General features: G+C 41.8%; 1 protein-coding gene across 1 annotated transcript in view; it reads left to right on the forward strand.

The window, feature by feature from the left end:
* Positions 1 to 24,136, forward strand: part of LOC126480678 (peroxidasin) — a 221,510-nt gene extending 197,374 nt beyond the window's left edge. The window contains exons 20-22 of the mRNA XM_050103902.1: positions 5,542 to 5,771; positions 12,131 to 12,394; positions 21,329 to 24,136. Of these exons, the coding sequence (XP_049959859.1) occupies positions 5,542 to 5,771; positions 12,131 to 12,394; positions 21,329 to 21,424 (590 nt within the window). The 3' untranslated portion in view covers positions 21,425 to 24,136. The remainder of the gene's footprint in view (positions 1 to 5,541; positions 5,772 to 12,130; positions 12,395 to 21,328) is intronic.
* Positions 24,137 to 26,719: the final 2,583 nt, after the last annotated feature.

Below are 26,719 nucleotides of genomic sequence, written 5' to 3' on the forward strand. Positions count from 1 at the left end.
CAAAGAACATCATCTTTGATTTGTCTTACTTTATTATGCTAATTATTGCTATTCTGATCAGATGAAGCGCCATCTGTCGGACATTTTTTGAACGTTTGTATTTTTTTGGTTCTAATAAAACCCCATGTCATTCCAAGCATGTCTTTGTACCCCTCTATCTACACTATTCCGTGATTTATTCAGTTTTCAAATTTATACTGATATATATATATATATATATATATATATATATATATATATATATATATATATATATAGTTAAGGTTCACCGGCCATATTACCATCTTCTTGTGTGTGGATGCACAAACAGTGTCCGAATATTACGGGAATCGGCAAAAAAGCCGCGAGTAATGAGTTTAATGGGCAGGGGCACTATGAATATAGTGCGCGACAATAAGTTGGGAATGTGGGCCTCACAGGAGGACAGCCAAATATAAATCCCTGCGGTCGCACTATCCTCTGTGGCTAGTATGGATAGAGCGTCTGCCATGTAAGCAGCAGATCCCGGGTTCGAGTCCCGTTCGGGGCACACATTTTCAACCGGCCACGTTGACTTATATCAACGCCTGTATGCAGCTAGGGGTATTCATTTCCGCCGTATAGTTTCATGAAGTTCCGATTGGTGGTGGCGCTATACATTGGCATCAAAATCGCGTGTGTAACAGAGGTGCGTTCCAAACACAGAGCTGTCTCTGAGTTACTTTTTCCGGAGAACCAGACCATCGTAGATATTCGCCGGTACTTGAAAAATGTCTACAGAGACGTGGCAGTGAACAAAAGCAAGGTCAGTATCTGCGCGAGGCGGCTGTCGTCATTGCTGCAAGGTCCCGCAAACTTGTCCGCCCTCCCGCCTGCTGGACGGTCGCACACGGCTGCGGCTCTTTCAGTGTTGGAACGTGCGGAGACTCTCATTCGAGGTTATCGAGGGATCACATTCAACACCTCGCTACACAACTGGACATCTCTGTTGGTAGCGCTGACACACTTGTCCACGAGTTGGAGTACTGAAAGGTGGCCCCGCTAGTTTCCTCGCCGCCTAACGGAAGACCGTAAAGAGCAACGAAGAACCGTCTGTGCGTAGTTGTTTGAACGATACGGCGCTGATCGCACCAATTTTTATCAATAAGTTCACTGTTGATGAAACATGGATCACTTCGAATCGCAAACAAAACGGCAATGCATGGAGAGGCGCCACATGACGTCTCTTCCGAATAATGAACTTCGGAAGAGATGTGACAGCGCTCCATTTCTGTTGATATCTTTCCCCATGGTGCAACGATCAGCTGCAAAATGCATTGTGCTGCCCTCATGAAACTGAAGAATTAACGTCAGTGTTCGTCGTCACAAAAGTGCAAACGAATTTCTCCCTCTCCATAACAACGCAGCACCTCACACATGTCTGTGTACCCGAGAGGAGCTCACGAAACATCACTGGACTGTTCTTCTTCGTCTACCCTACAGCTCGGATCTCGCACGTTATGAGTTCCATTTCTTGCCTCCAATAGAGGAAGCGCTCTGCGGGAAGCAGTACGTGGATGGTGGGAGGGAATTGATGCAGCAACACGTTGGCTCTGACGTCGACCAATAGAGTGGCACACACAGTCTTCCATTAAGGTTACGTAAGGTCGTGGCACTGAACGGAGATTATATCAAAAAACAGTGTTTTGTAGGCCAAAGATTGGGAAATAATATGGTGTTTCGATATCCTGGATAGAACCACCTTTCCTACAGAAAAAAAGTGTAGCATTATTTATTGAACGCATCTCGTCACTTCCTTTGTTGCAGTCTGACTGTTTAATATTAGTCCGAGAATCTGCAACGGGCAGTGTCTTTTCTTGAACACTAAATTCCATTGTTCTCATGTTCAAAGTCCCCTATGCTCGAAGTGAATTGTTTTCCGGTGGTTGAGTGTGCGCTACCTTCACGGTGACCTCACTGTAAATTTTCTCTCGATATTCGTGCGTAAATGGTTATATTATATGAGAAATCCAGAATTGTATTCCCTTTTGAGGTACGAATTGTTATTAAGCGCTCACATTCCCCACAGCAGCTGTTAATATACAGAACTAGTACTGATTGAACTACGTTGGTAAATCACGTTAAATACTTCAACGAACAATGAAATGAATACAGTGCTGTGCCTACTGTTCACTTGTCTTACACACAGCCTTCTTGCACTCTCGGCGTAAATTTTTACAACTGTTAATCTCTGTCAGTTGTGCACACACACTCACGACCGTGATGGCACGTTATTAAATGATGCTTCTCCGGGCTGTCTCTCTCTTCTACACCTCTGCCACTGTCACCACCCTTGGACTGCCACGCTTGCCGTCCCTTTTGCATGGTGACTCCACCGACCTGTCTCACTCTGAACACATGAACACCACCGCAAAGATGCAAAGAAGCAAAGCTTGTTTTTCCCACTTGACAATCTGACGAGCACAATATTTTTCTGAACGATTGCATATTGCACTGTACTTTCTGAACCAAAGAATGAAATTGTTATTTCACCTAAACAGGTCATTCCAAAGGATTTAAATATGCTAAATCTCATGTTAGTAAATTGTCGAAGTGTCTGTAGCAAGATCCCCGAGTTACTCTCCGAAATAAACAGTAGTAATGCGAATATTAGGTACCGAAAGCTGGTTGAAACCAGACATAAATAGCAGTGAAATTTTGAACTCGGATTGGTCAATGTTTAGGAAGGATAGGACTGATGCTATGGGAAGTGGTGTGTTCCTTGCAGTTAAAAGCTGTTTCAATGCAGTTGAGATGGACTGTGAAATAGTCTGGATTAAGCTATCAATCAGACAAGGATTGACCATTATATTAGGACGTTTTTATAGAGCACCACCATCCGCAACAAACGTCGTAGAATGTTTCAGGGAAAATTTTGAGGAAATAGGGAATAAATATCCAAATTATCTATTAGTTTCCGCTGTGAGTGGCCGCCCGGTTAGAGGCGTCATGTCACTGACTGCACGGCCCCTCCCGCCGGAAGTTCGAGTCCTCCCTCGGGCATGGGTGTGTGTTTTGTCCTTAGCATAAGTTAGTTTAAGTAGTGTGTAAGTCTAGGGACCGATGACCTCAGCAGTTTGTTAAATCAGAAATTCACACATTTTATCCATTAGTCATAGATGAAGACTTTAATCTGGCATCCACTGACTGAGAAAATTACACGCTTATCACAGTGGGCAGAAGCAAAGACTCGTGTGAAGCTATTCCAGGAGCACTTTCAAAACACATCCTTGAGTAATTGGTTAGAAAACCAACTCGAGATGGGAACATATTAGATATCTTGGCAGCAAACAGACCTGATCATTTTCAGGAAGTTAATCTAGAAGCTATCAGCGACCATAATGTCGTTGTGGCTTCTATGTCAGTGGAAGCTGCAGAAAAACCAAAGAAATAGCATAGACTTTTCTTGTTTGGGAAAGCAAACAAAAGAGTCGTTAATGAATATCTTAATAGTCAGCTCGAAGCATTCACCGCGGGACACAAAGATAATTAGCATCTTAGGTTTAAAGGAATTGTCCACCATGTGGTAGAGAAGTATGTGCGTAGCTAAAATATACGGGAGGGAAAGGATCCACCTTGGTACAACAAACATATTCGGAAGTTGCTGAGAAAGCACAGAATTTTGCACAGTCGTTTTGAACGTAGTTGCTGCCCCGCTGACAAACAGAAATTATGCGAAATGAATGCCGCTGTCAAAAGATCAATGATAGATCCTTTTAACGTACTTGAAAGCAGTATTTTATCTGCAGATTCTAAAAATAACCCCAAAAAACTTTGGTCGTACTTAAAATCTGTGAACGCTACAAATAGTTCAATACCTTCTCTTGCTGACAGTACGGGTAATGTAACTGATGGTGATAAGCAGAAGGCCGAAATTCTAAACCTAGCTTTCAAAAACTCGTTTACGGTAGAGGACATGCAGCACCATTCCCCCTTTCAACTATCGAACAAACACAAGGATGGCTGACATAGTGTTTAGTGTATAAGAGGCATCTGGCCCAGACGGTATCCCCGTAAGATTATATGTTGACTATGCTACAAATATAGCACCATTCTTATCCGTCATCTATCAGAGATCATTGGAACAGCGGAAAGTTTCACGGGACTGGAAGAAGGCCCAGGTCATAGAAATCAATAAAAAGGGTAGATAATTGGATGCACATAATTACCGGCCAATTTCGCTGACGTCTATTTGTTGTAGCATCATGGAACATATTTTGGCCGGCCGCTGGTGGCCGAGCGGTTCTAGGCGCTTCAGTCTGCAACCGCGCGACCACTACGGTCGCAGGTTTGAATCCTGCATCGGGCATGGATGTGTGTGATGTCCTTAGGTTAGTTAGGTTTAAGTAGTTCTACGTTCTAGGGGACTGATGACCTGAGATGTTAAGTCCCATAGTGCTCAGAGCCATTTGAACCATTTTTGAACATATTTTGTGTTCAGTCATAATGACCTTTCTAAACTCTGAGAAGCTCATCTGCAGAAACCAGCATGTTTTTAGGAGACACAGTTGGCCCTCATTGTGCAAGATATACAACAGGCTCTAGATACCGGCTCCCAGGTTGATGCCATATTCCTTGACTTTCGAAAGGCGTTCGACTCAGTTCCTCACTGTCGCTTGCTCCAAAAAGTGCACGCTTATGGTCTATCCGATGACATATGCAGTTGGATAGAAAGTTTTCTACCAGACAGAGAGCAGTATGTCGTCCTGAACGGGGTGACTTCAACAGAAACATACGTAACTTCAGGTGTGTCCCAGGGCAGCGTAATAGGTCTGTTGCTTTTTACGATTTACATAAACGATCGGGTTGGTGACATTGACAATGGGATTAGACTATTTTCCGATGATGCTGTAGAGTACAGGAAAGTAGTATCACAGGTCCAAAGAAGAGCGGCAAGATTCGTGACTGGACATTTAGCCATCGTGAGAGCGTTACAAATCTCATAGAAAGTTGGAAGTGGGACACACTTGCAGATAGCCGACGCGCTAAAACGGAAGGGGCTGCTCACAAAATTCCGAAATCCGATCTTCGCCGAGGATATACAGCATATATTATTACCACCAACTTTAAAGTCACGTATTGATCACCATTCAAAGATAAGGGAAATAAGAGCTCGCACTGAGGAGTTCAGACATTCGTTTCTCCCTCGCGCGATCCTCGAGTGGAACAGAGGGGGAAATATGACTTTGCTCTCCGCCACACACCGTTTGATGTCTAGCGGAGTATATATGTAGATGTAGAACTCATAGATACACTTAGTCCAGGGGCAAATTCTAATATTGATTCATATTCCAAAGATTATTTAAATGCGTGTCAATAAAAATGTGGAATGATATCTGATGTGTCTGAGGATATGGTCCCGTTACAACACTGGTCAATGTCGTTGTAGCAGATGATGTGTTAAGAGCTTAGCAGCCGGACCATTCGTCAGATGTTTAATAGTTGGCGAATGGGGAACAGAGATGGCAAGTGAATGTGCTTTCAATATGCATTTTATCTCTTTCCAACTTATTTCTTTTTCAGAGTGCCAGGAGCGCAGCAACACCATCTCGCGTCGCTTCCGGCGCTCGGCAGAGCACTCCTACCCAGAGGAACGCCCCGTCGCCTCCACCACACCTCTGCCACCATCTTCGCAGTCCGAGGCCGATGGCGGCTGGGTCAACTCCTCCATGGGGGCCACGTCGGCGACGCCCACCACCGCAGCCGTCACCGCCGCCACCACCGACGCCAGCTTCCGTGACAACCAGATAGAGGTGTCGTAGCTCTCTCGCCCTTACTTTCTTTCAACATATAGTCTAAAGCAAGAAACTGTTGTCGTTGTGATTGTCAACCCGAAGACAGTTTGGTACAACACACTATTAACCTCTGTATTTGATTACGCATGCCTATACCACTTTCTTTGGCGCCTCCGTTTAATACCACGAAAATCATATGAAGTCATTAAAAAATAGCTACCTAGCAGTAATTGAACTTCATGTCCTTGCCTAAATAACAAGGAGGCAAACATCTGCCATAGGTGGACCGTCATAACATCCCAAACTATGGCTGCAAAGAATCCCCACCTCAAGCGTGGCTTGGGAGAATGCCTCTTCTCCCAAAGTTGCCACTCGGAATGCACGCAGTCTACAAAAAGAAAGCCACCAGAGCAATTAAAAAGCAAACTTTTAAAAGATTAAAAATTTTATACATTTTTAAAAATTAAAAAAAAATAATTTTTTCAATTTAAAAATTAAACACTAAACTTCATCACTCTAATTGTCTGATTTTATTGCAATAAAAAATGATACAAGACGCAGATTTCTTAAATCATTTAAAAGTTTTGTCATTTTTTAAATGTTTTCCCTTTAAGTTTCATTGGTTCACAAGCTATTATTTGTTATGTTTGGGCTTTTCCACTGTTGGAAGCAGATTTTGGTATTTTGTTTATTTTTTTGTCCTTTGGCTTATCCTATTATTTATGCATTCCGTGTCATGTGTCTGTTGCTTTGCTACGCATTCTTCTGTTATTAGTCATGCTCCTTTTTCCTATTTGCCAGCCGGTGTAGCCATGCGCCTCTAGGCGCTTCAGTCTGGAACTGCGTGACCGCTACGGTCGCAGGTTCGAGGCCTGCCTCGGGCATGGATGTGTGTGATGTCCTTAGGTTAGTTAGGTTTAAGTAGTTCTAAGTTCTAGGGGACTGATGACCACAGATGTTAGTCCCATAGTGCTCAGCGCCATTTTTTCCGTATTTGCTTGTAACGGCGAATATCTCTCATCATCATCACCATCATCATCAGCCAATTCAATCATTAAATGATGTGGCCTCTTCGAGTCGTGGATTCAGGTAGGCTTTCAGCAGTCTTCTCCTAGTGGGACGGTCTTGTGCAGTTCTCTGCCAGGTGTTACCAGCGATCTTCTTGATGTCTTTGTCCCATCTGTCTGGTGGTCTTCCTCTAGGCCTCCGGTGCTCCCTCGGACTCCACTCCAGTACTAGCTTCGTCCATCTGTTGTCTTTTCTTCTTGCGACGTGGCCAGCCCACTGCCATTTCAAGGAACCTACTGTCTCTAAGATGTCATTAACCTTCGTCACAGACCGGATGTCATCTTCCCTTTTCCTGTCCTTTCTTATATAGCCCAGTATTGATCTCTCCATGGCTCTCTGTGCTGTCCTAAGTTTCCCTTTTGTAAATGAGTTCAGTGTCCATGTCTCGCAGCCATACGTCATCACAGGAAGAATGCATTGATCAAATACTGCTCTCTTCAAATTTACTGGCATTTTTGATCTGAACACTTTTGAATTCTTCCCAAATGCTTGCCAGCCAAGCTTGATGCGTCGATAGATTTCTGGCCTTATGTCTCCCTTCATATTTATAATCTGGCCAAGGTAGACATATTCACTGACCTCTTCTAGCAGACTGTCCTTGACCTTCACATCTCCAGCTGGGACCCATTTGTTGGACATTACTTTTGTTTTGGAAAGGTTCATGCTCAAGCCAACCAGCTGACATTCCGATGCAAGATCTGTAACTAAGTTTTGGAGCTCTGCGAAGTCTTTGGCCAGTAAGGCAATATCATCAGCAAATCTCAAGTTGGTAAGCCTTCTTCCATTAATTCTAATTCCCTTACCTTCCCACCTCAACTTTGACATAGCCATTTCCAATACAGCAGAGAACAGTTTTGGGGAGATGGGATCGCCTTGCTTGACACCCCTCATGATGCGTAATTCTTGAGTTGATTCGCCGATGTTAACATAAGCTGAAGAATTCTCGTAGGTTTTCCTGAGCACTTCAATGTATGCTGCTCCCACTCCTTGCTCACCCAAAGCTTTGAGGACAGCTACATGGCTAACGGAGTCAAATGCCTTTTCAAAGTCAACAAAGAGAATGCAGAGAGGCAGTTGGTATTCATTCGCTCTGCTTATCACTTCACTAACGGTCAGAATGTGGTCAATAGTGCTAAAATTGCTTCGGAATCCTGCTTGTTCTATAGGTTGGGCTAAGTCTAGGATGGAACTAATTCGGTTTAACAAGATCTTTGTGAAAATTTTGTACAAAATTGAGAGCAAACTGATAGGACGGTAGTTTTTAATATTGTGAATACTTCCTTTCTTGTGTATCAATATAATCTTAGCCTTGTTCCACGATAATGGGACTGAAGCATAGTGCAGGCAGGAAGTAAATACTTTTGTCAAGTGATTTATTGTTACCTCTCCTACCAGTTTGAGGATGTCAACGCTGAGCTCATCATCACCCGGCACTGTTCCCTTCTTCATGGTATCTAGAGCACACTTGACTTCTGATGGGAGTATATCTGGAACACTAGGTACATCATTTAATTTAGATACACTCAAATTTTCCCTTGGGTTGCTATACAAATTGCTATAAAAGTCTCTGATGAACTTCAAAACTTCCTCCTTTTCAGTGATTCGATTGTCATTTCCATCGAGTGCGATAATCTGCTTTTTAACGACTGTGAGTTTTCGTTTGGCTGACTTTAAACTTGTCTTGTTCTCCAAGCTTGCTCCTAAGGTGTCTTCAGTGAATTTCTGTATGTCAGTTTTCATTTATCTTCGCACTGCCTTACATAGTTCGGAATACGCTACCATGTCACGATCGGTTTGGATTTTCATTTCTCTCCTCTATTGTAAAAGGGTTTCAGTATTGGCACTGAATTTCTTTGGCTGTCTATTGTTTTGGCATAGTCCACCGACTTCTTGTGCACTTGAAACAATCATTTACGCCAAATCACCATCTTTAGTTACATGGAACTTGCTTTGGAGGACTTCTTGGAATTTCGAGGAATGTTCTTCCAGGTTTTTGATGTTGATTACCCTTCTCTTCCCTTTCATAAGTTTATTCCTTTCATTTCTTACATTGAGTTCGACCCTTGATCTCACAAGACGGTGATCACTGCCAGTGTTGAACTGATATCTCTCGTACTGGACTATCTTTACTTTCGGTTATTACCTACATTTCTTCTGTGCTCATTTTTCAGCCCTCGTACATACTTGTACGTTAGTGCCTCTCCATGCTTCGTTATGTGCCCCTTTCACTCCCTTTACCGCGAATATGGCCCGTAGCGTCACTGTTCATTCCTCTTGCCGTAGCCATACCGTTCGCACAGCCGCGCTGTACTAGAGTTCGGTAAATGATGACCTCGAATGTTAGCACGGTTCGTCATATGAGGTTTAAAGCTGATTTGCGCTTTCTGCAGCACGGGGTCGTTACTTCGAGATTTAGCAGATCCTAAAAAAAAAAGGCTCCAGGCACTATGGGACTTAACATCGGAGGTCATTAGTCCCCTAGACTTAGAACAGCTTGAACCTATGGACATCACAGAATCACAGACATCCATGCCCGAGACAGGATTCGAACCTGCGACCGCAGCAGCCGCCTGGCTCCGGACTGAAGCGCCTAGAACCGCTCTGCTACCGCGGCCAGCCTAGCAGAGCCTCCTTTTACTCTCCATGTCACTGGTGGTCTTCTCGCGGATCCTCTCAATCCCTTTTTTTCCGTTAACTTTCCTAGCTCAAACAATTCCTCACATCAGTTCAGCATCGTTCTCTCAGGAAACCCAAACCAGCTCCAACTGTCTTCTTCCAAATTTACTAAAATCCCCACTGCTTATGTACATCTATGACTGGCACACACAAAAATCACTCTATACAGTTAGCATCAAGAACTGCAAAATCTGTACATTAAACCTTTTGTTTTAATTTATGAGTATTTTAACAAATCTGTAACCTAGTGTGGGAAAAAGGAGGTTTAGATTTTAATACCCCGTCGGCGATGAGGTAATTAGAGACAGAGCAAGACCGCGGATGGGACATAGATGACTAAGGAAAGTACCCTGTCCTTTTCTGACATTCGCAACAACCCAACTATGAAAAACATGATGGGAAGGAGATTTTATCTTTACCTCTGCCCGTTGCGAGTCCAGAATACTAACTCCTTACCCATCTCGACCGGTTGGATACTGGTAAGCACAGGGAAGGGTGACGGGAAGTCTGGTAAGACAGACGTCGAGGTTGATTTCATGACCTAGTATTGATGGACTATTGAAGCACTTCTGTAGTTGCTGGATAGAGGGGACTTGTAGGTATAGCCACAGCATAGTACTTGTGCAGGAAATTAGGGGGAAATATCAAAATTCTTTTAGAGCATTTTTCAGGCTTAGGTCACACAGCCAGTATCATTACTGATTTCCAGTTCTTAGCAAGTCGTTATTGAATGATATTTCAAAAGAAAGAAGAAAGGGAATTGTAGAATACCAGACTACAAGTCAGTCTAACTTCTGTACACAACTAGTCAACGGAACAGACTAAGAGACGGGCTTATTATGCGAATATATCTGTCGATGACACTGAAGGCATCTGTATAATAATAGAGTGTAATGTAATTCTCTGAGTGAGTTCTGTTTGAGTGTACACATGAGCTACACAATAAACGTAGGTGTTCAGTTTGTGCTACGAGGAAGGGGAATATGGTGTTCGCGTAAAAGTTTTTGGAACGGAGTCTAAAAAGGTTAGGAAAGCGGGATTGAGTGCGTGGCGTTCCAGAATGATGATGGAGTAATAGAAATTGATTAGAATGTACATTAAGGCGAAACTGGCGTTGGAGATGATAGGTCGAATCAAATCTTCGTAGTGTAGAATACGTCGCGCGAATGTCATAGGTATTTTGAGTTAATTAGTAGTTCTAATTGGTTGTAAACTTTGTGGTTCAGAGATGTATTTTGCCTGTTAATTTACAGTCGAGTTTTAGTATCAGACAAATATACTTGGATAGGACGGGTGTAAGTGTTAAAGTAAAATTCAATGGGGCTGAAAGTGTGCGCGGTTCGTTCTTAATTTGGTACACGCTGGATTTGGAGTTCAACTTTTTGATTTCTTTCTCTTTATTATAATTTCATTCCTGCACGTAGGGGTGGATTGGCAGCAACCATGTAGCTGTACTTCCACTTACATATCTTTAAACATAAAAGTCGCATTGAGCACTTTCACAGTTGATAAACATGATATTATTAAATACTTGGCGATGCTATTTGCGTAGAGTTGTGACTGAATGAGGAGCTGCTTGGTGATAAATTGTTACTAAAGAAGAGACTTATGTAGAGTTATACTTCATGACTAGCACGAGGTAGGTGGGACGGATCTAGTTGTAATGTGGACAGCTGTTTGACTGCAATGGATTTGGATGTACTGCACAAAATTGAGTGGGAAGGTATTAGGCGAGAGTGTCTAGTCGAGAAACTTGGAAGAGAAAGTAGTTTTAGGAATAAGTGGCAGCGGCATTTGGATCGAACACAGAGCGCGGCCACGGCAACTTACTGGAGAGTATGGGTGCACTCAGATGGTTCGATATTTCAAAGGACAGAAAAATTGAAGAAGATGTTATCATTTGTAGGAACCGGACGTAGGGAGTTGTTGGGGTAAAGTGGTGTGTTGATAGGTGGACTAAGGACAATTTCTGGTTTGGTTGGAGGGAGATTTAGGTTTGTAATTTTTAGGAGTCGGTTGGGATGAAATTGGTTCCTGGCAGTGGAGAGAGGAGACTGAAGGTTAGGACGACGTTGGTACCTGTAATGGACTTTGGGATATATGGGTGGATTTGTTGCAGATGAGACATTTTTAGCAACGGTAGATTTGGGTTTGGTTTGGGAAGATTCGACTCTGTTTTCGGTGATATGGTGATCTATTATGAACAGGTCTTTGAAGAATAGGCGAATGATGAATGTGGGACACAGGTGGCTGTGGATTTGGAGCGCTATTAGCATTTGGGAGTCAGTATTGCAATCTAGTTCTTACTCGACTTCTTTCACCGTGATCTCTGGGTAAGCCTGTGCAGGAGGAGTGAATGGAAATCATGAACAAAGCACTTGATTACTGAGGAGTGTTTGTGGGGTACGTTATGATTTGGTAAGTTGATTGAGATGCAGCTAGAGGCATATATTATAGATAATCGACACCTTTGAGATACTCCTTAAATGAAACATAACGAAAAATAGATCTACTCAACGTTTAAAAAAATTTAGTTCGACAAGCGAAAAAATGTCGATTCGATCATTATGGCTACAGTTGTGAATTGAAAAATCGGGACCTATGAAGTACGAACCTAATGGTCCTCTCTGCAGGTGGATGCTGAGGAGGTGGGCGAAGAGCGCCTGGAGGGCATCGAGAGCGCGCTGGAGGAGTTCCAGCGCACCATCAAGCAGCTGCGGCGCAAACTGCGCAAGCTGGAGCACCACTGTCAGGCTGCGGGCGGTGGTGGAGGCGGCGGCGGGGGCGGTGGGGGCGGCAAGCGCGCCGGCACCTCCAAGTGCGTCGACAACGACGGCCGCTGGCGCAAGAACAACGAGGTCTGGAAGCGTGACGACTGCACGGACTGCGTCTGCAAGGTACGTCCCGCGTCTCACCTCAGAACAGCCAACACAATCTCCAGTTTGCGCGACTACTTCACCGTGAGGCAATCGCCCTCAGCACAAAAGAATGCTCTCCAAAATCTGATTTTTCTGGACAACGTTCACTGCATGAATTTGCTAACAATACGAGAGGTTAAGGCTTTATTTTGCTTTAGCGATATGTTACGTGTTCTTCGGATTAATCTTTATATTAAGAAAAATACATTTTAAAGTACTAATTAGATACCTATACTAATGAAAGTACAATGCTATTCATAAATAATAAAATAATGATAAATGAAGGTGAAGTTAGCAAGCACTTTATCGAAATGTCGTATGTATAGACAACATTCTAAAAATTTTATTACATAAGACGGAAGTTATGGCCCTTGAATTTAAACACTTAATAAAGTCAAAAATAATAATTAACAATAAATTAATTGAACAAGAGTCACATTATAAAGATCTGGATGCGACACGAGCCATGATTTTGACAGTGATATAAAAAAAAAGGCTCCACAAATTTTTTGCGATGTATGCACAATAAACAGAACACTAACTATATAATCCAAAAACATACAAAAATTAGTTTCATTCAATTATTGCAGCACCATTACCGTCTTTGGAAGCGAACGCGATCAAAGCAGAAAGAAACATAACAGTAAAATACAGCCGGCAGTGATGATGGGAATCGTGAGGAGGGTAAAGAGCTTCACAATAAGAGATTTAATGAAGTGTGAAGATATTTAAAACGAGCTGAATCTACATCCAATTAACGAAGAAACAAGTGATTACTGGAAGTGATGGAATCAACCTTTGAACAGAATGAAATGTGAAAGAATACACAAAAACCGTAACTATAACACGAAAAGAAAAAGCGAGCCATACGTCGACCAAGGAAGCGACCAATTTTACCACTGCTGGGTTTCTGACAGTACTCTCGAGGATCCGTACCCTTTAACTTTTGAAACCTCATATGAGATAAAGAAAGCCACATTTTTTCTATATTGACAGGCAGACAAATCGTGCATCAATGACTCTGTCAGCAAAAGCGGGTAACGATATCAGATTTCTCCTAAATAGGGCACATTTATAATTGGTATGCTGGTACTTCGAAACGTGACTACCTGTGCAATATTGTTGAAAGCTTTCCACATAAGAATTTCGAGAGTCACTGTTGTAAATAATTGTCTCATGTGGTCAAATTTTAAAATTAATTTATAGAAATTATGTAATGTCGCTTGTTCACGTCTGTATTCAGCGTTGAAGCGGGCAAGGTGAAGTGTGAAATTCTGTTGGAGTTTCAGAGTCGAAATGAATGACAACATTACACAATACTTCTCATCCACAGCGAATAAAAAGGTTGAGTTCATCGGGGACGATGATGAAAATGGCAAAGGTGATGAAAGTAAGGAAAAGAGTGGAAATGCCATCGCGTGTGCTGAAAATCTTCTATTCACTTTCGTACTTCTGTAAATAGTGTCGATTGAGGTCTCCTTATTAATAGACAATGGTACAGAAAGATGATTTCCGTATGTGGAAAGAGTGGTTGACAGATAGAAAACACGACACTGGGATGCAAAGGTTGTAAGAAAGCTGTGATACTGGACCCAGAAGGAAGTAAACACGAAATGAAAAAAATTCGCAGCAGTGGTCAACTATTTCAGTGCCATGCTTTGGAGAAAGCAAACCAGACCAAATGGTATCCGTTTGAAAGAAAATGTTTAAACACAAAGAAACTTCGTCCATAAACGATCCTTTGAAAATATTATCTGCAGCAAGTGAAAAACCTTTAGAAGCTGTCTCTGTTAAATCACAGGAGAATGAAAACTTAGTAACAGCAAATGTTTTCAGAACTGCGTGCAAATAAACGGTTAAATGATTTTCGGTCTGAAATTGGTGTTCAGAAATTGAACAGAGTGGACCTTGGACCCACCCTTCATTTCAGGTTTGTATGTGTCAACAAATTAAAGCATACTGCTGCGTAAATGAAAGGCAGAGTTATCAAAATATAATTGAGTCACACAGCAAAATTCCCTTGATACTTGCCGAAAGTTCTACAGTGAGCCAATTCTCTTAATTGATTAGTCGTATTTAAGCAACGCTACGTGATACGTGGAACCTTGACTATATTGTTTAAACAAGCTTTCATACTAATTTTAAGTTGGAACTGAGCCAGCAATGAGCTAGAGCTATCTGTTAGCGAACTTATAAGAAAAGATCTTCCCTCAGAAATTAATCATTTTAAATCTTTCCTGGATAAGCTATACACTCTCTACAAACAGTCACCCAAAGGTGCAAGAGAACTGAAAAAAAATGCAGAAGCACCCAAATTCTTAAAAGTGACCCAGTCTTGGGTACTCGATAGGTTATCTCTAGCTTTGGAAGTGTTTCAGCAGTTTGGAGAAATTGTGAGACATTAGTTTCACATTTTTACTAGTGCTGAAGATGATATGACCATAGACAACACTGGCAGGAAAATGTATGAAGGTTTTCTAAAGAAAATCGCCAGTACTGACTTAATTTTGGATCTGAAGTTGATGTTGTCTGAGCTTAGTTCAAAACTGCAAAACTCTTGATACTGCTATCAAAAAATAAAACAGAGTTCAGAATGTTTGAAGAGGAACATAAAAAGAGATGTATTTCTAATGAAGCTCGAAAAGGAAAGGAACGATTACAATTCTATTCAGAAATAAAATGCAAAAATTATGCTGTTATGCCCAATCTAATCGACCCAATATCATTTCTTGAAAGTTTAAGCAAGAGAATGAAAACAGATTTTCAAGTGATGAGGATGATATTTCTTCATGCACTGTTACTGCATCCTTCTTATTAGCCCGACAATCCTGCAGTAATTTTTGGTGAGAAAGACATAATCAAATTATGTAAAAGGCTCAGCTTTACCTGAAAGGAAAGTAATCATAGGGTTCCTAGAAGAGAAAGGAAGTGTCCAGCTTCTCCTGCTGTCTCTGACAAACAGAATTAACTGCATACCAGTATCTACCAGTGAATGTGAGAGAGGATTTTCACAAATGAATCTTGCTTTAACTCTATCAAGAGCGCCACTGCACCTGAAAATTGTTGCCAACTTTATTTTCATGAATCTAGTGACCTCCTTTGTGACTGTTCAACACTTATATCCTGTGATGATTGTTCACGACTGGAACCAGTAAATATTAAAGTTGATATAAAAATAACTGATTGTTAAAATGGGTTCTGTTTTCAGTTAATTCTCGGCTGTTGAAAGGCACGTAACCAAAATATTAGACTCCAGAATGCCAGCACATTCTACCTCAAGAAACTAACCCAGAGAACGTAATGATGTTGGACGCAAAATCAGCTTTATAACTCAGCCGAAGGGTGTTCCAGAGGCCCTTTAGGGGTACTGGGCAGGCCAGTCTGTTCAGAAACCATTGCTTCACAGTTGGTACTTTGTGACAGCCTACGTATCGTGCCGACAAGTTCATCACCTCTGAAGTGTCCTTCCACTACGCGACGTCCACAATACCGTAAAATGTATTAAAATTCTTCTTTATTTCAAGTTTTCTAAAGTTCAATAAGGGTACCGCACCATAACAACGAGAAACAACTCCATAGCGTAACACCACCTCCTCTATGTTTCACTGATGGCACACGTAATGGCAAGTAGCATTCTCTGGGCATTCACCAAATTACTGCAGGGGTATAGCGTGATTCATCAGTCAAACTCACTCGTTCCCAGTCATTCATTGACCAGTTGTGTCGCTCTGAACACCACCTCAAGCGTCACTTAGCATTAAGTAGGAAATGTATGGCTCTTGTGGGGCTGCTCGTCCATTATACCCCTATCTTTTAAACTCCACACACACATTCATTGTGCTAGCTGATCTGCTGGTATCACACTGAACGCAGTGATTCCTTCTGATGATTTCATGTGACGGTTTTGCAATCACCCTCCTCAATGCTAGACAATTCCTGCCCGTCAATTTATTATGCCTCCTTGATCCTGGTGTAGCTTTGGTTGTTCTTTCACATTTCTGATTTCAGTCACATGACAGACTTGGAGAGCTAGGAAGGGGGGAAATGTCTCAGGTCGATCTGTTGCTCAGGTGACAGCCAGTGACTAGTCGACGTTCGGAGTCACTAAGCACTCCTGATTAACGTGTTCTGTTGTAACTACCTCAGTACTTGCAACACGATACACCCCAGCCCCATTCCCATCCCCTCCTTTTATACTGGCTGGTACGCCTCTCGTTAAAGCTAGTAGTCAATTCCTCATTACGTAGGAGTGTCTGGATACTTATGACAGAACAGCATATTATATGGAGTCTTGTAAAATTCGGAAAAATATAAGACCATGACCTTACGGGTGTACACACACTTTTCATCAGAAAATGTGTTTAATATTGAAAGTGGCGATTGTGACGTGATATAAATTGGATAAGCCTGAAGGAATATTCGAACTCGATTGGAAATGCTTCGAAATGTAGCGAAAATAACCCAAGTAAATTCGTATGCATCTCATAAACAACAGACACACGTCCTCGAATATTAACGATAAGCACCGCATTCTTCTTCATGCCAAGAAAGGGACGTCTGTAATACTGTAGAAGAAATAGAAATTTTGTGTTCATGTACAGTTATCAACAAACATACTGAACAAGAAACCAGAAGGTATCCTTATAACTTTATTGGCATTTTGCTGACTGCTAATTAAAACCAAAGTAGTAATTCCGTTTGTAGTTCCCACACTGAGAAATAGGATGATATACGCGCTTTATACACAAAAGAAAATTTTAAATTTTAGAATTTTCCACGTTGTCACACTATGTCATTTAATAATTTTATTTTTGCCTTTGGTACTTTCGAATACAACTACATTGAATTTGCTACAAAAAGGTCCTGTTAATTTTTTCAGGGCTGATAGTTTCGCATAGTGACTGAGAAAATGTGAACATTTCGTGTGTAGAATTTGAAGGCGTTGCAGGTTACATAAAAGCCATCGGCAAACATAGCCTATGACATCTTATGCTGTTTGAATCACTCTGATACTTTCTGGCCACGGTGTTCATGGTACTATTACGCCCATACAGTGCTCGCAATGTGAATCCTCGGCAGCACTTTTCCACAATATTTTCATTCCGACATGACACCGACCCGCTACTATCTCTGCATTAACACGAACTCTCTTGCACACACCATCTGCTCTGCTTTCTCACTCGTATAGTAGTTCACTGTACTCGTTACATGTAATATAGTTATTAAAAATATTGCTCACCCAAAATTTAAAATGTTGTTTCGAATACAACTACATTAAATTTGCTGCAAAAAGGTCGTCTTAAATTTTTTAGGACTGATAGTTTCGCATAGTGACTGAGAAAATGTGAACATTTCGTGTGTAGAATTTAAAGGTGTTGGAGGTTACATAAAAGCCATCAATAGGGGCAGCATAATCACGCTGTATATACATAAATACGTCTGTGAAATTGTTAGATCGCCAGGACTTTTATACGTTGTTCAAGATTACATGTTTGCACATTTTCCATCGCATGCCAAACCGTCAAGAACAGTTAAATTTGTAAACCAAAACGAAGAGAAACTCGAAGTGTGAATACACTTCTACTTTTATACGTCTGACTTCTTTTTGTGTATAACTATCTTTCCTTCAATTTATAATAATTACAGTATGGTACTCTTGTTCCGTGTGTCTTTGTTTTTTTCTTTGTACACAAACAGAATGTTACACACTGACAATGCCTTGAAAAGCCGGAGTTGGCCGTGGAATAAAAAAATTTCGCAGGCATTCAATGATTTCATCTTTGTCGCAGTTTTTGGAAGGAATGCTATTTCCATTCCGCAGGAACTATGCGGCTTTTCCACTCTGTTTTTTGGACAGATGCATAAACGATGTTACTTCTATAAATGTTGCTACAATTGTGAGGGAAACTGTGGGGGCGTATGGTGAGAGGAAAAAGTTTATTCGTCAGGCCTTTCCCTCTCGCCTCTTCACTCTTTTCTCTCTGCGCTCCCGTGAGTAAGCTTAGAGATGAACGTTTTCAGAGGTTTTGATACATCAAAACAATGAAATACGTAATTTTTTTAAACCCACGTCACAGCTGCGTATACAATACAGACCTGCAACAAATGCAGTTTATCTGTTTCACGTTGCAAACATACCTATAACATCTCATGCTGTTTGAATCACTCTGATACTTTCTGGGCACGATGTTCATGGCACTATTACGCCCATACAGTGATCGCAATGTGAATCCTCGGCAGCACTTTTCCACAATATTTTCATTCCGACATGACACCGACCCGCTACTATCTCTGCATTAACACGAACTCTCTTGCACACACTATCTGCTCTGCTTTCTCACTCGTATAGCAGTTCACTATACTCGTTACATTTAGTATAGTTATTAAAAATATTGCTCACCCAAAATTTAAAATGTTAATAATAAATACATTATGTACCAAAATGTATCGAGGCAGCTATTAGTGGATATTTAAAAGGGCTGTGTCAATCCTTTCCTTTGTAACGGCTTGCATTCTACTGGATATACCTTCAGTGAGGTATCTGGAAGTCTACGGAGGAATTGCAGCTCATATTTCCTTAACAGCCAAATCCACACCTGTTAGTGATGTTGGACACTGGGGATGGTGCGAAATCGACGCTCTAACTTTAACCCAAAGGTGTTATATTGTCGAGGCACTGGGCAGGTCAGCCCACTTCAGGATTTTTAATGTCCCCAAACCATTGCCTCAACTGACGCTGTTTATGACAGCGTGCATTGTCGCGCTGATACAGTACCGTCTCCGAACTGTTCCTCTACTGTTGCAGACACAGTACTGTAATATGTGTTCATATCCTTTCGCATTTAGCGTTTCCCACGAAATACATATCGTTACCGTGACACCACCTTTCTCCAAACTTTACTGTTGGCACCACCATTGGATTGTTACCAGGTATAGCGTGAATCATTCGTTTCCAGTTAAGCATCGCTTAGCACTGACTACAGAAATTTGTTTACCAAAGAAAAACCACCAAACAGCCATAAGATTTCAGAAATTGTAATTTTATTCACACGACCAGTTTCGACATTTCGTTAAAGCCATCTTAAAGCCCCTATGCAATCCCTGGCCAGAGAATGGGAGACATCGATGCATGGACAACCGGAATCATGAATACCTCGATTCCGTGAATTTTTTGCCGAGTCTGTACTTCGAAGACTTGGTGACAGCTCTTGTGAGCATACAGGTATTGACTGAGTTGTTGTCAAGTCTTCCATGTACCACTGCACAAAAAATTCAAGGACTCCAGGTCTTGCTGGGTTCGGATATGCATGCATCGATGTATCCGATTCTTTATATAGCGAGTGCATAGGGGCCTAAAGATGACATTGATGAGGTGCAGAACCTGGTAGTGAAAATAAAATAATAACTTCTGAATCGCTCTTTGGCGATGTTTCTTTGGTAAATATCTGACCGGTCACTGTCCCGTATCTACGACGGGTTAACAGACACAGAAATCTGTGGCTGATGAAGAGCTACTTGCCGACTGTACTCCAGGCTTTTTAACTGCTCACGCAGACACTGTGCTACCTCGACTGTTGGTAGCGCTTTAGAACTCGCGAGTGATTCCTTCCGCTGATTCCATGCGGCTTTTACAAATACCCATCATCAACAGTCGTCTTCTGCACGTGTAGAGGCTTGACATGTCCGTGATGGATTTGTTAATGAGGTGATACCCAATGACTATTCTACGTTCGAAGACACTAAGCTCTCCTGACTAAACAGCCATGCATTTCCTGCTTCTTTACTGATGACACAATACTCTCTGCTCTTTTTGTACTGGTAATACGCCCCTCCAGACATCTAATGGTCGATTATACATCACACAGTGGTGACAGGATATTTTTCGTGACATAGTGTATCTCTGGATTCACGCGAACTGTCTCGCGCACATCCTCTGTTCGACTCTCCTTCTGGTGTAGGAGTCCGTCTTACCCGTTATATGTTGTGTAGTTATTACAAAGCTTTACATTGTGCCTTGGAACTTCAACTACTCAGATTACACTCGGGAAATTAGTACAGAGTGACATTTATTAAAACAATATTATGTTGGGTAGTATATTACCAAAACTCGTAACAAAACGTTCATACAGAAAATTATACGATTAAGTTCTGGAGCACGAACAGTTTATGGGCAACTAGCCGTTACATGTAGACATTAAACTTCATGCTACTTCAACTCGACATATATTCGAAGTGCCGGCAGCTGTAGCCGAGCGTTTCTAGGGGCGCCAGTCCGGAACAGCGCTGCTGCTAAGGTCGCAGGTTCGAATCCTGCCTCGCGCATGGATGTGTGTGATGTCCTTAGGTTGCTAGATTTAATTAGTTTTAAGTCTAATGGACTGATGACCTCAGATGTTAAGTCCCATTGTGCTTAGAGCCATATATTCGAAAGCAATACCATGGAGACTCTCTAACACTTATTTCCAAACGTATACCTTATCTCAAATTTCATAGCGATGGTAACAACCTCGTAACGCTAACAAGACATATTAGCTTCAAAACGAACCGAGCTCAGAATTATTCCAACTCAGATTTCAGTGTGAACCTTACATGGGCTCCCAGTCTCTCTAGTATGTCATCACATATTTATATTACAATTTCTACAGATTGCTATTTGCAGTCTTATTTCAAAAATTTCACTCAGTGCTAGTAAGAGCCCACGGCCTTGCCGCAGAGATAAGGCCGGTGCACGCTAGACCACCGAAGTTTAAAGCTGTCGGGCTTGGATAGCACTTGGATGGGTCACCGTCCGGGTCTGCCAAGCGCTGTTGGCAAGCGGTGTGCACTCAGCCCTTGTGAGGCCAATTGGGGAGCTATTTGACTGAGAAGTTGCGGTGAGTTGCCCAACCAGTTGTTCTGTTCGTGTGTCCGCAGGAGCACCAGATAACGTGCACCACTATCAAGTGCGCCCCGACGACGTGCGCAGCCCCGGTGCACCACGAAGGCGAGTGCTGCCCGACGTGCGCATAGCTCGCGGCGGAGGCGGCCGGCCGCGGCGGGCGTCGACGCCGGGACCGCAGATCGGCCGACGGCGGGTCCGCCCCCGACCCAGCCGCAGCGGCGCTCAAGAAGCGGCGCCGCTCCCGCAGGACCAGGCGCGCCGGCCGTCTCTAAAGCGACGCCCGGCCCACCTGTGACGTCACGCGTCTCTCTGCATCGAGGCGGGAACCTCTGGACTCCGCTGAGGAACGCCTCCCATACAAAAGCCGACTGCAGCCAAGAATGACAGCCTCACTGTGACGTCGAGGAAGTGTCGACAACGAATTCAGCGTTGCTACTCTCAGGCAGCTAACAACCTACTAGGCACCCTGTAGACCTTTCCCTCTCATCGTAAGTATAGTATTAGGGCAAATGGAGGGTCGGCCGCTGTAACATTTTGTGTCCTCGAAAGTAACCAAACATTTCGCTCAAAAGTCATCGTTCGTATGTACAAACTACACATACTTCTTTGAGGTTGTAAACGTTCTCCGGAGTATCATCATATCTTGATACAAAGTTCATTGCCGACGTACCGCTATCAGTTTTACTTGAACTTGCGTACTGCAGATAACAAGCTGGATGCCCCAAGGGGTTTCTAGCAATTTTCATTTCGTTAGGGGATTGGACGTTAGCTTTTGCCGTGCACAATATTTCTTACATGTACCTCTGCAACATTTTACTGTCAGAAAACCACTAGGATAACACTTCAGTGATGTATCCTAAAAATGACTAATTTAAAAAAAGAAAATACCTGTCGTCGTACGTCATAGAACGACCTTTCTTTGCTGAAGCAGTGGCAAACGGAACTGTTTTCTACCAAACGCATTAATTTCGGTTTCAAAGTCCTATTTTTAGTATAAAAAATTATGTAATAATATTTCTTCCACAAGTTTTTAATGTTGCTGAACAAAATCAATTTTGTTCTGTTATAGTCATTCCCTCAATTTATTACTCAATAGTCTTCTGTCAGCACAGTATGTAACTCTTTTTGCTTTCCCAATGGTCTCACACTGGTAGAGAAAACTACTGATAAGCTCACTCAGTATTTTTTCCACACGTCTTTGTCTTAGGTACTTCATTACACATAAACATCATTGCACCCACTGTTAATCTACTTTCCTACATGCCTGCTTTCACTCAAAATTAGGCCACACCGAAGGTAGTGAAAATTCAACGTTTCAGACTCTCTAACTCACAAGAAATTTGTTTTTCCACATGGTTTATGAATCAAATACACCTGCCCGCGATTAACTGAAGACGTTCGTCATCTGCAGTAATTGCTTCACCATCGTTTTGTTCATCATCGTACTGCATCAGAGTGGCGGTTACTAAACAGTGTGGATGAAAATTTTCAGCACTAGTGGACAACTGTGTCACGGTTTGTTTACCAAATACACTTTAGATTAATTTCTATATCTAAATCACAGTGTTTCTCCAAGCGGTCCTCTGAATGCAAATGGTAAAGTCGGCTGCGATTCAAACAGACTATGTACTGTACAATTTCATATACGTTTACAGCTCTTGCAACCGATACTGTATTATGGATCACTGTTGTTGTCGGCAGGGATGGCGTCACCTTTTTGTATTCAGTGTGCGGCTCCTGTTGTCTGCTGGAATGAAGTAAATAGTGGCGTTCACAAATAATTGTACCCACGGTCTCACATATGGGCCGAAGGCAGGTTACTCTCTGGGATCTGCCAATACACTAAACAGAAATAGCACAAAACAGAACTGTGAGCGCTCGTCGCCCAGTATACTTTTTATTGATTCTGAGTGTTTTTTGAAACTAATTGTTCTCTTTAAATGTTGTCTTTTAAGAAGAAAGTCTCTATCACACTTGGAAGATATATATATATATATAAAACATGAGATATATGCATGGTTTTTTCTTTTTAATCTACGGTAGCTTTTTTGTGTGTGCCAAAACTACTCGCTGCTTTCGAACGGTAGAGGGCGTGCCTAGTTTGTATTGGAGCCTGACACAGTCCTGCGGGGATCAGCGTGGGCTCTCAAATGCTCTGGACACGCCATTTATTGCGTCGGGTGGCCGCCCACAGTCCCATGTGGAGAGGAACCCCGATCGCTTTTTCTGAAGAAAGTAATTTAGTTGTACATGTACTTAGTTGACACTGAGATACTCTAAGAGTAGCGTTCACTCACAATTTTCAATTTTTTCTGCCCTAATTGGTAGGCTACATACGGTTAATCCACTTGATGTTACTGTGTCCTGTTTTAATATTGTTCTCAGTATTTATTTTTAGCGCTTCTCCCAGTCGCGATTTTCCATGTAATTTTTTCTATGTGAAATATTTTATATTCTTATGGTTAGTATTGTATTTACTGTTATTACGATAATTATTATTATTTGCGAATGTTGTTGAGTCTGCGAAGGTCTGTATCAGACCCCCTCAACAGAATCCACTGCCATGACCACGGATCAAAGTAGAGAATTGTTTTAAAATCTTTTACTTCGCCCTTTCCTTTCATTAATACTTCCACTCACACATTGTCCCACTTACTACTGTACTATGTGCATGTATCATTAAGTGGTTAGCAGTAACCACAATGTAAATTATGCTTACTGTTTGTGAAACAATAGTGATACGTGCAGAATGATGTAATTGATGTATATTTTATCTAGATGTAATACACAATTTGTTGGTTAAGCTAGTGATTAATGAATAAAGATATTTGAAATTGTTATTTCTGTGAATGAAGATTATTTGTAGCATATTAGGAGATACGTGGCAAGTCAACGGATGCAAGGAACATCGCGACAGAAAACTGACTCCAGAATCTCTTTTTTTTATGCAGTCGTTCCATTCGTGCAATATGACTGCAAAGCTCCTCTCTACTTTGAAGTTTGGTAAGTGTGACTCTCAAATTTTTTCTGGAAATAAAATGCCGAAAAGAGTTTCCTGAGTCACACGTGTTATCAGTCTTCTCTCTGAGGCGAAATACGTACTTGATGGACGGAGACTAGGAAAGATATTTTTCGCAGCCTCTTTCCAGAAACCACACCAGCAATTACATGAACTGATTTAGGAAAACCACGGGGAACCTAAATTTGGTAATCTCAGACTTGAATACCAATATTCTCAGTTATGCGTGCAGAATCTTCAGAGCCGCTTTCAGTCTAATATCTCGTTCGGAAAGCAGTCTCTGACAGTTTTGTGGCTTGTATACTTGTCCGACTGAGCATTGGCTACAGTGAACAGATTTTGGTTTGGACCATGAACAGCTAGAATGCATGTTTTGTGTCATTCAGAAGTTTTCATGTGATGCCATACGCTATTTCAGATAACAGTTTGTTAAGAAGCTAAATTGCCATATTTAAAGATATATGTATGCTAAGTTGTGTGCCAGAAAGTATGTAACTTCCAGGTGCTGTCACATCAACACTTCATCATTATGCATCGTTTCTGGCTTATTTTTATGATAAGACATTGAGAAAGGTCTAGTCACTTTCTATGGATCTACAGACATGAAACGGCACATTTTTTTATCCACGCTTGTTTACGATATTAGATGTAGAATACAAAACACAAAATCTGAGGCAAATTATTGCGAAATCATACGCTAGCAAACATCTAATATTGATACAACACCCGCTTGATACACATACGTGAGACCAGACACTTGACAGGAAGAGAAGCATACGATTCTGTACTATATGAAGGTGAAATTGATAAACAGCCCCGATAAACTATCAGAATTTCTACCGGGAGTCAGAAAAGATTTAGTTTGCTATTCCCGCTCACAAGTGATCAGTAAGTACAGCAAAATAAGTCTTATGATTTGAGTGTTCGTTTATTGCTGTGGTCTTGTAGAAGTATCAAAGTATTGTGGATGAAAATGTTAATGAAGTGTTTACTTGACGTAAAATACACAACACATGAGGAAAGAATGTTGTGGCAATAATTCGTAAGGTTTTGTCAAGCCATAATATAGCCAATATAAAAAATGCGTAAATTTAAGATGTAAATTAGATGCACAAAGGAGTGAAACTGTATGCAATATCAGTTCCAACAAAAATTATGATACGTGTCTGACTGAAAAGAAAATGTTTCAGTTAATAATCACCAAAACAAAATTTATGATGGAAACGCATGAAAATAAGGCAACATTCAGCAATGTCAATCCTCTCCAGATTAAAAGAAGTGATAATAAAATCAGGAAACGATACGAAGGCGCACTTTGTTTTAAATGAAACAGATGTACCCGAATATACATCAAGGGATTTGTGTAAGCACTAAAACGTAGTTGTAGAAAATCCTCGTACGGTTTCGTGATGTCCATGAACAGTCTGAGTTACTGACTGAACTCCTTCGAATTAGTGGCCAAAGACCCGAGTTTGGGTAATCCTCTTGCCTGTTGTTCTTGGCATAAACGTGACAATTTAAAGCTGTTGCTTGAACAAAGCTGTAGTTATCTGACTGAGTGTCTCTCGTTTCCCGGACGTCATCAGTATTTTATTAACTATTCAGGCTGTCAAAACTTAATATTCGCTGATTTTCCGCCTGCTTAGCTGTATGGAACGTGCTTTCCTACCATGCAGCGCGCCCGGGTACGATTCCGACTCGGGTTGGAGATTTTCTCCGCCCGTGGACTGGATATTGTGTTGTCCTCACCACAATCTCATCATCACCAAAGCGCAAGTCGCCCATTGTTGCGTCGCCTGAAATAAGACTTGCACCTGGCTGCCGAACTTTCCCGGACGGGCCTTCCCGGCCACCAATGCCATACGTTCTTCTGCACTTGCATGGAACCTGTGGTACTAATCGAAGACATACTAACTGCTGCAAACCAGCAGTATCCCTTCATGCCTGATGTCTTCCCCGACGGCAATGCCACATTTCAGCAGTATAATTGTCCGAGTCTCGGAGACAGAACAGTGATACAGTGCTTTGATTAGCTATGTAGTGAACTCACGTTGATGTCTCGGTGACCATATTTGACTGAAGTAAATCCTATGGAACACATCTGTGTCGCTATTGGGAGCCATCATCGCGTACTCAAACAAGCCGCTCTCTATTTATGCGAATTGCATGACCTGTGCGTAGACATCCAACGCCACGTACCTCTACAAACAAACCAACAACCTGTCGGATCACTCATGTATTTAGTTCCAGAGACGGACAAACAGGCTATTAAGCAGGAAGTCGTAATGTTTTGCCTCATCAGTGTATGTCTGATATGTATTGCTACGCTAGCCATACCTGAAACGGGATATACTGAACGCCACTTTACTAGAGTTCATAAGGACTTCGAATCGCAAGCAGCTGT

This window comes from Schistocerca serialis, chromosome 5 (genome assembly GCF_023864345.2).
Source record: "Schistocerca serialis cubense isolate TAMUIC-IGC-003099 chromosome 5, iqSchSeri2.2, whole genome shotgun sequence".
NCBI lineage: Eukaryota > Metazoa > Arthropoda > Insecta > Orthoptera > Acrididae > Schistocerca > Schistocerca serialis.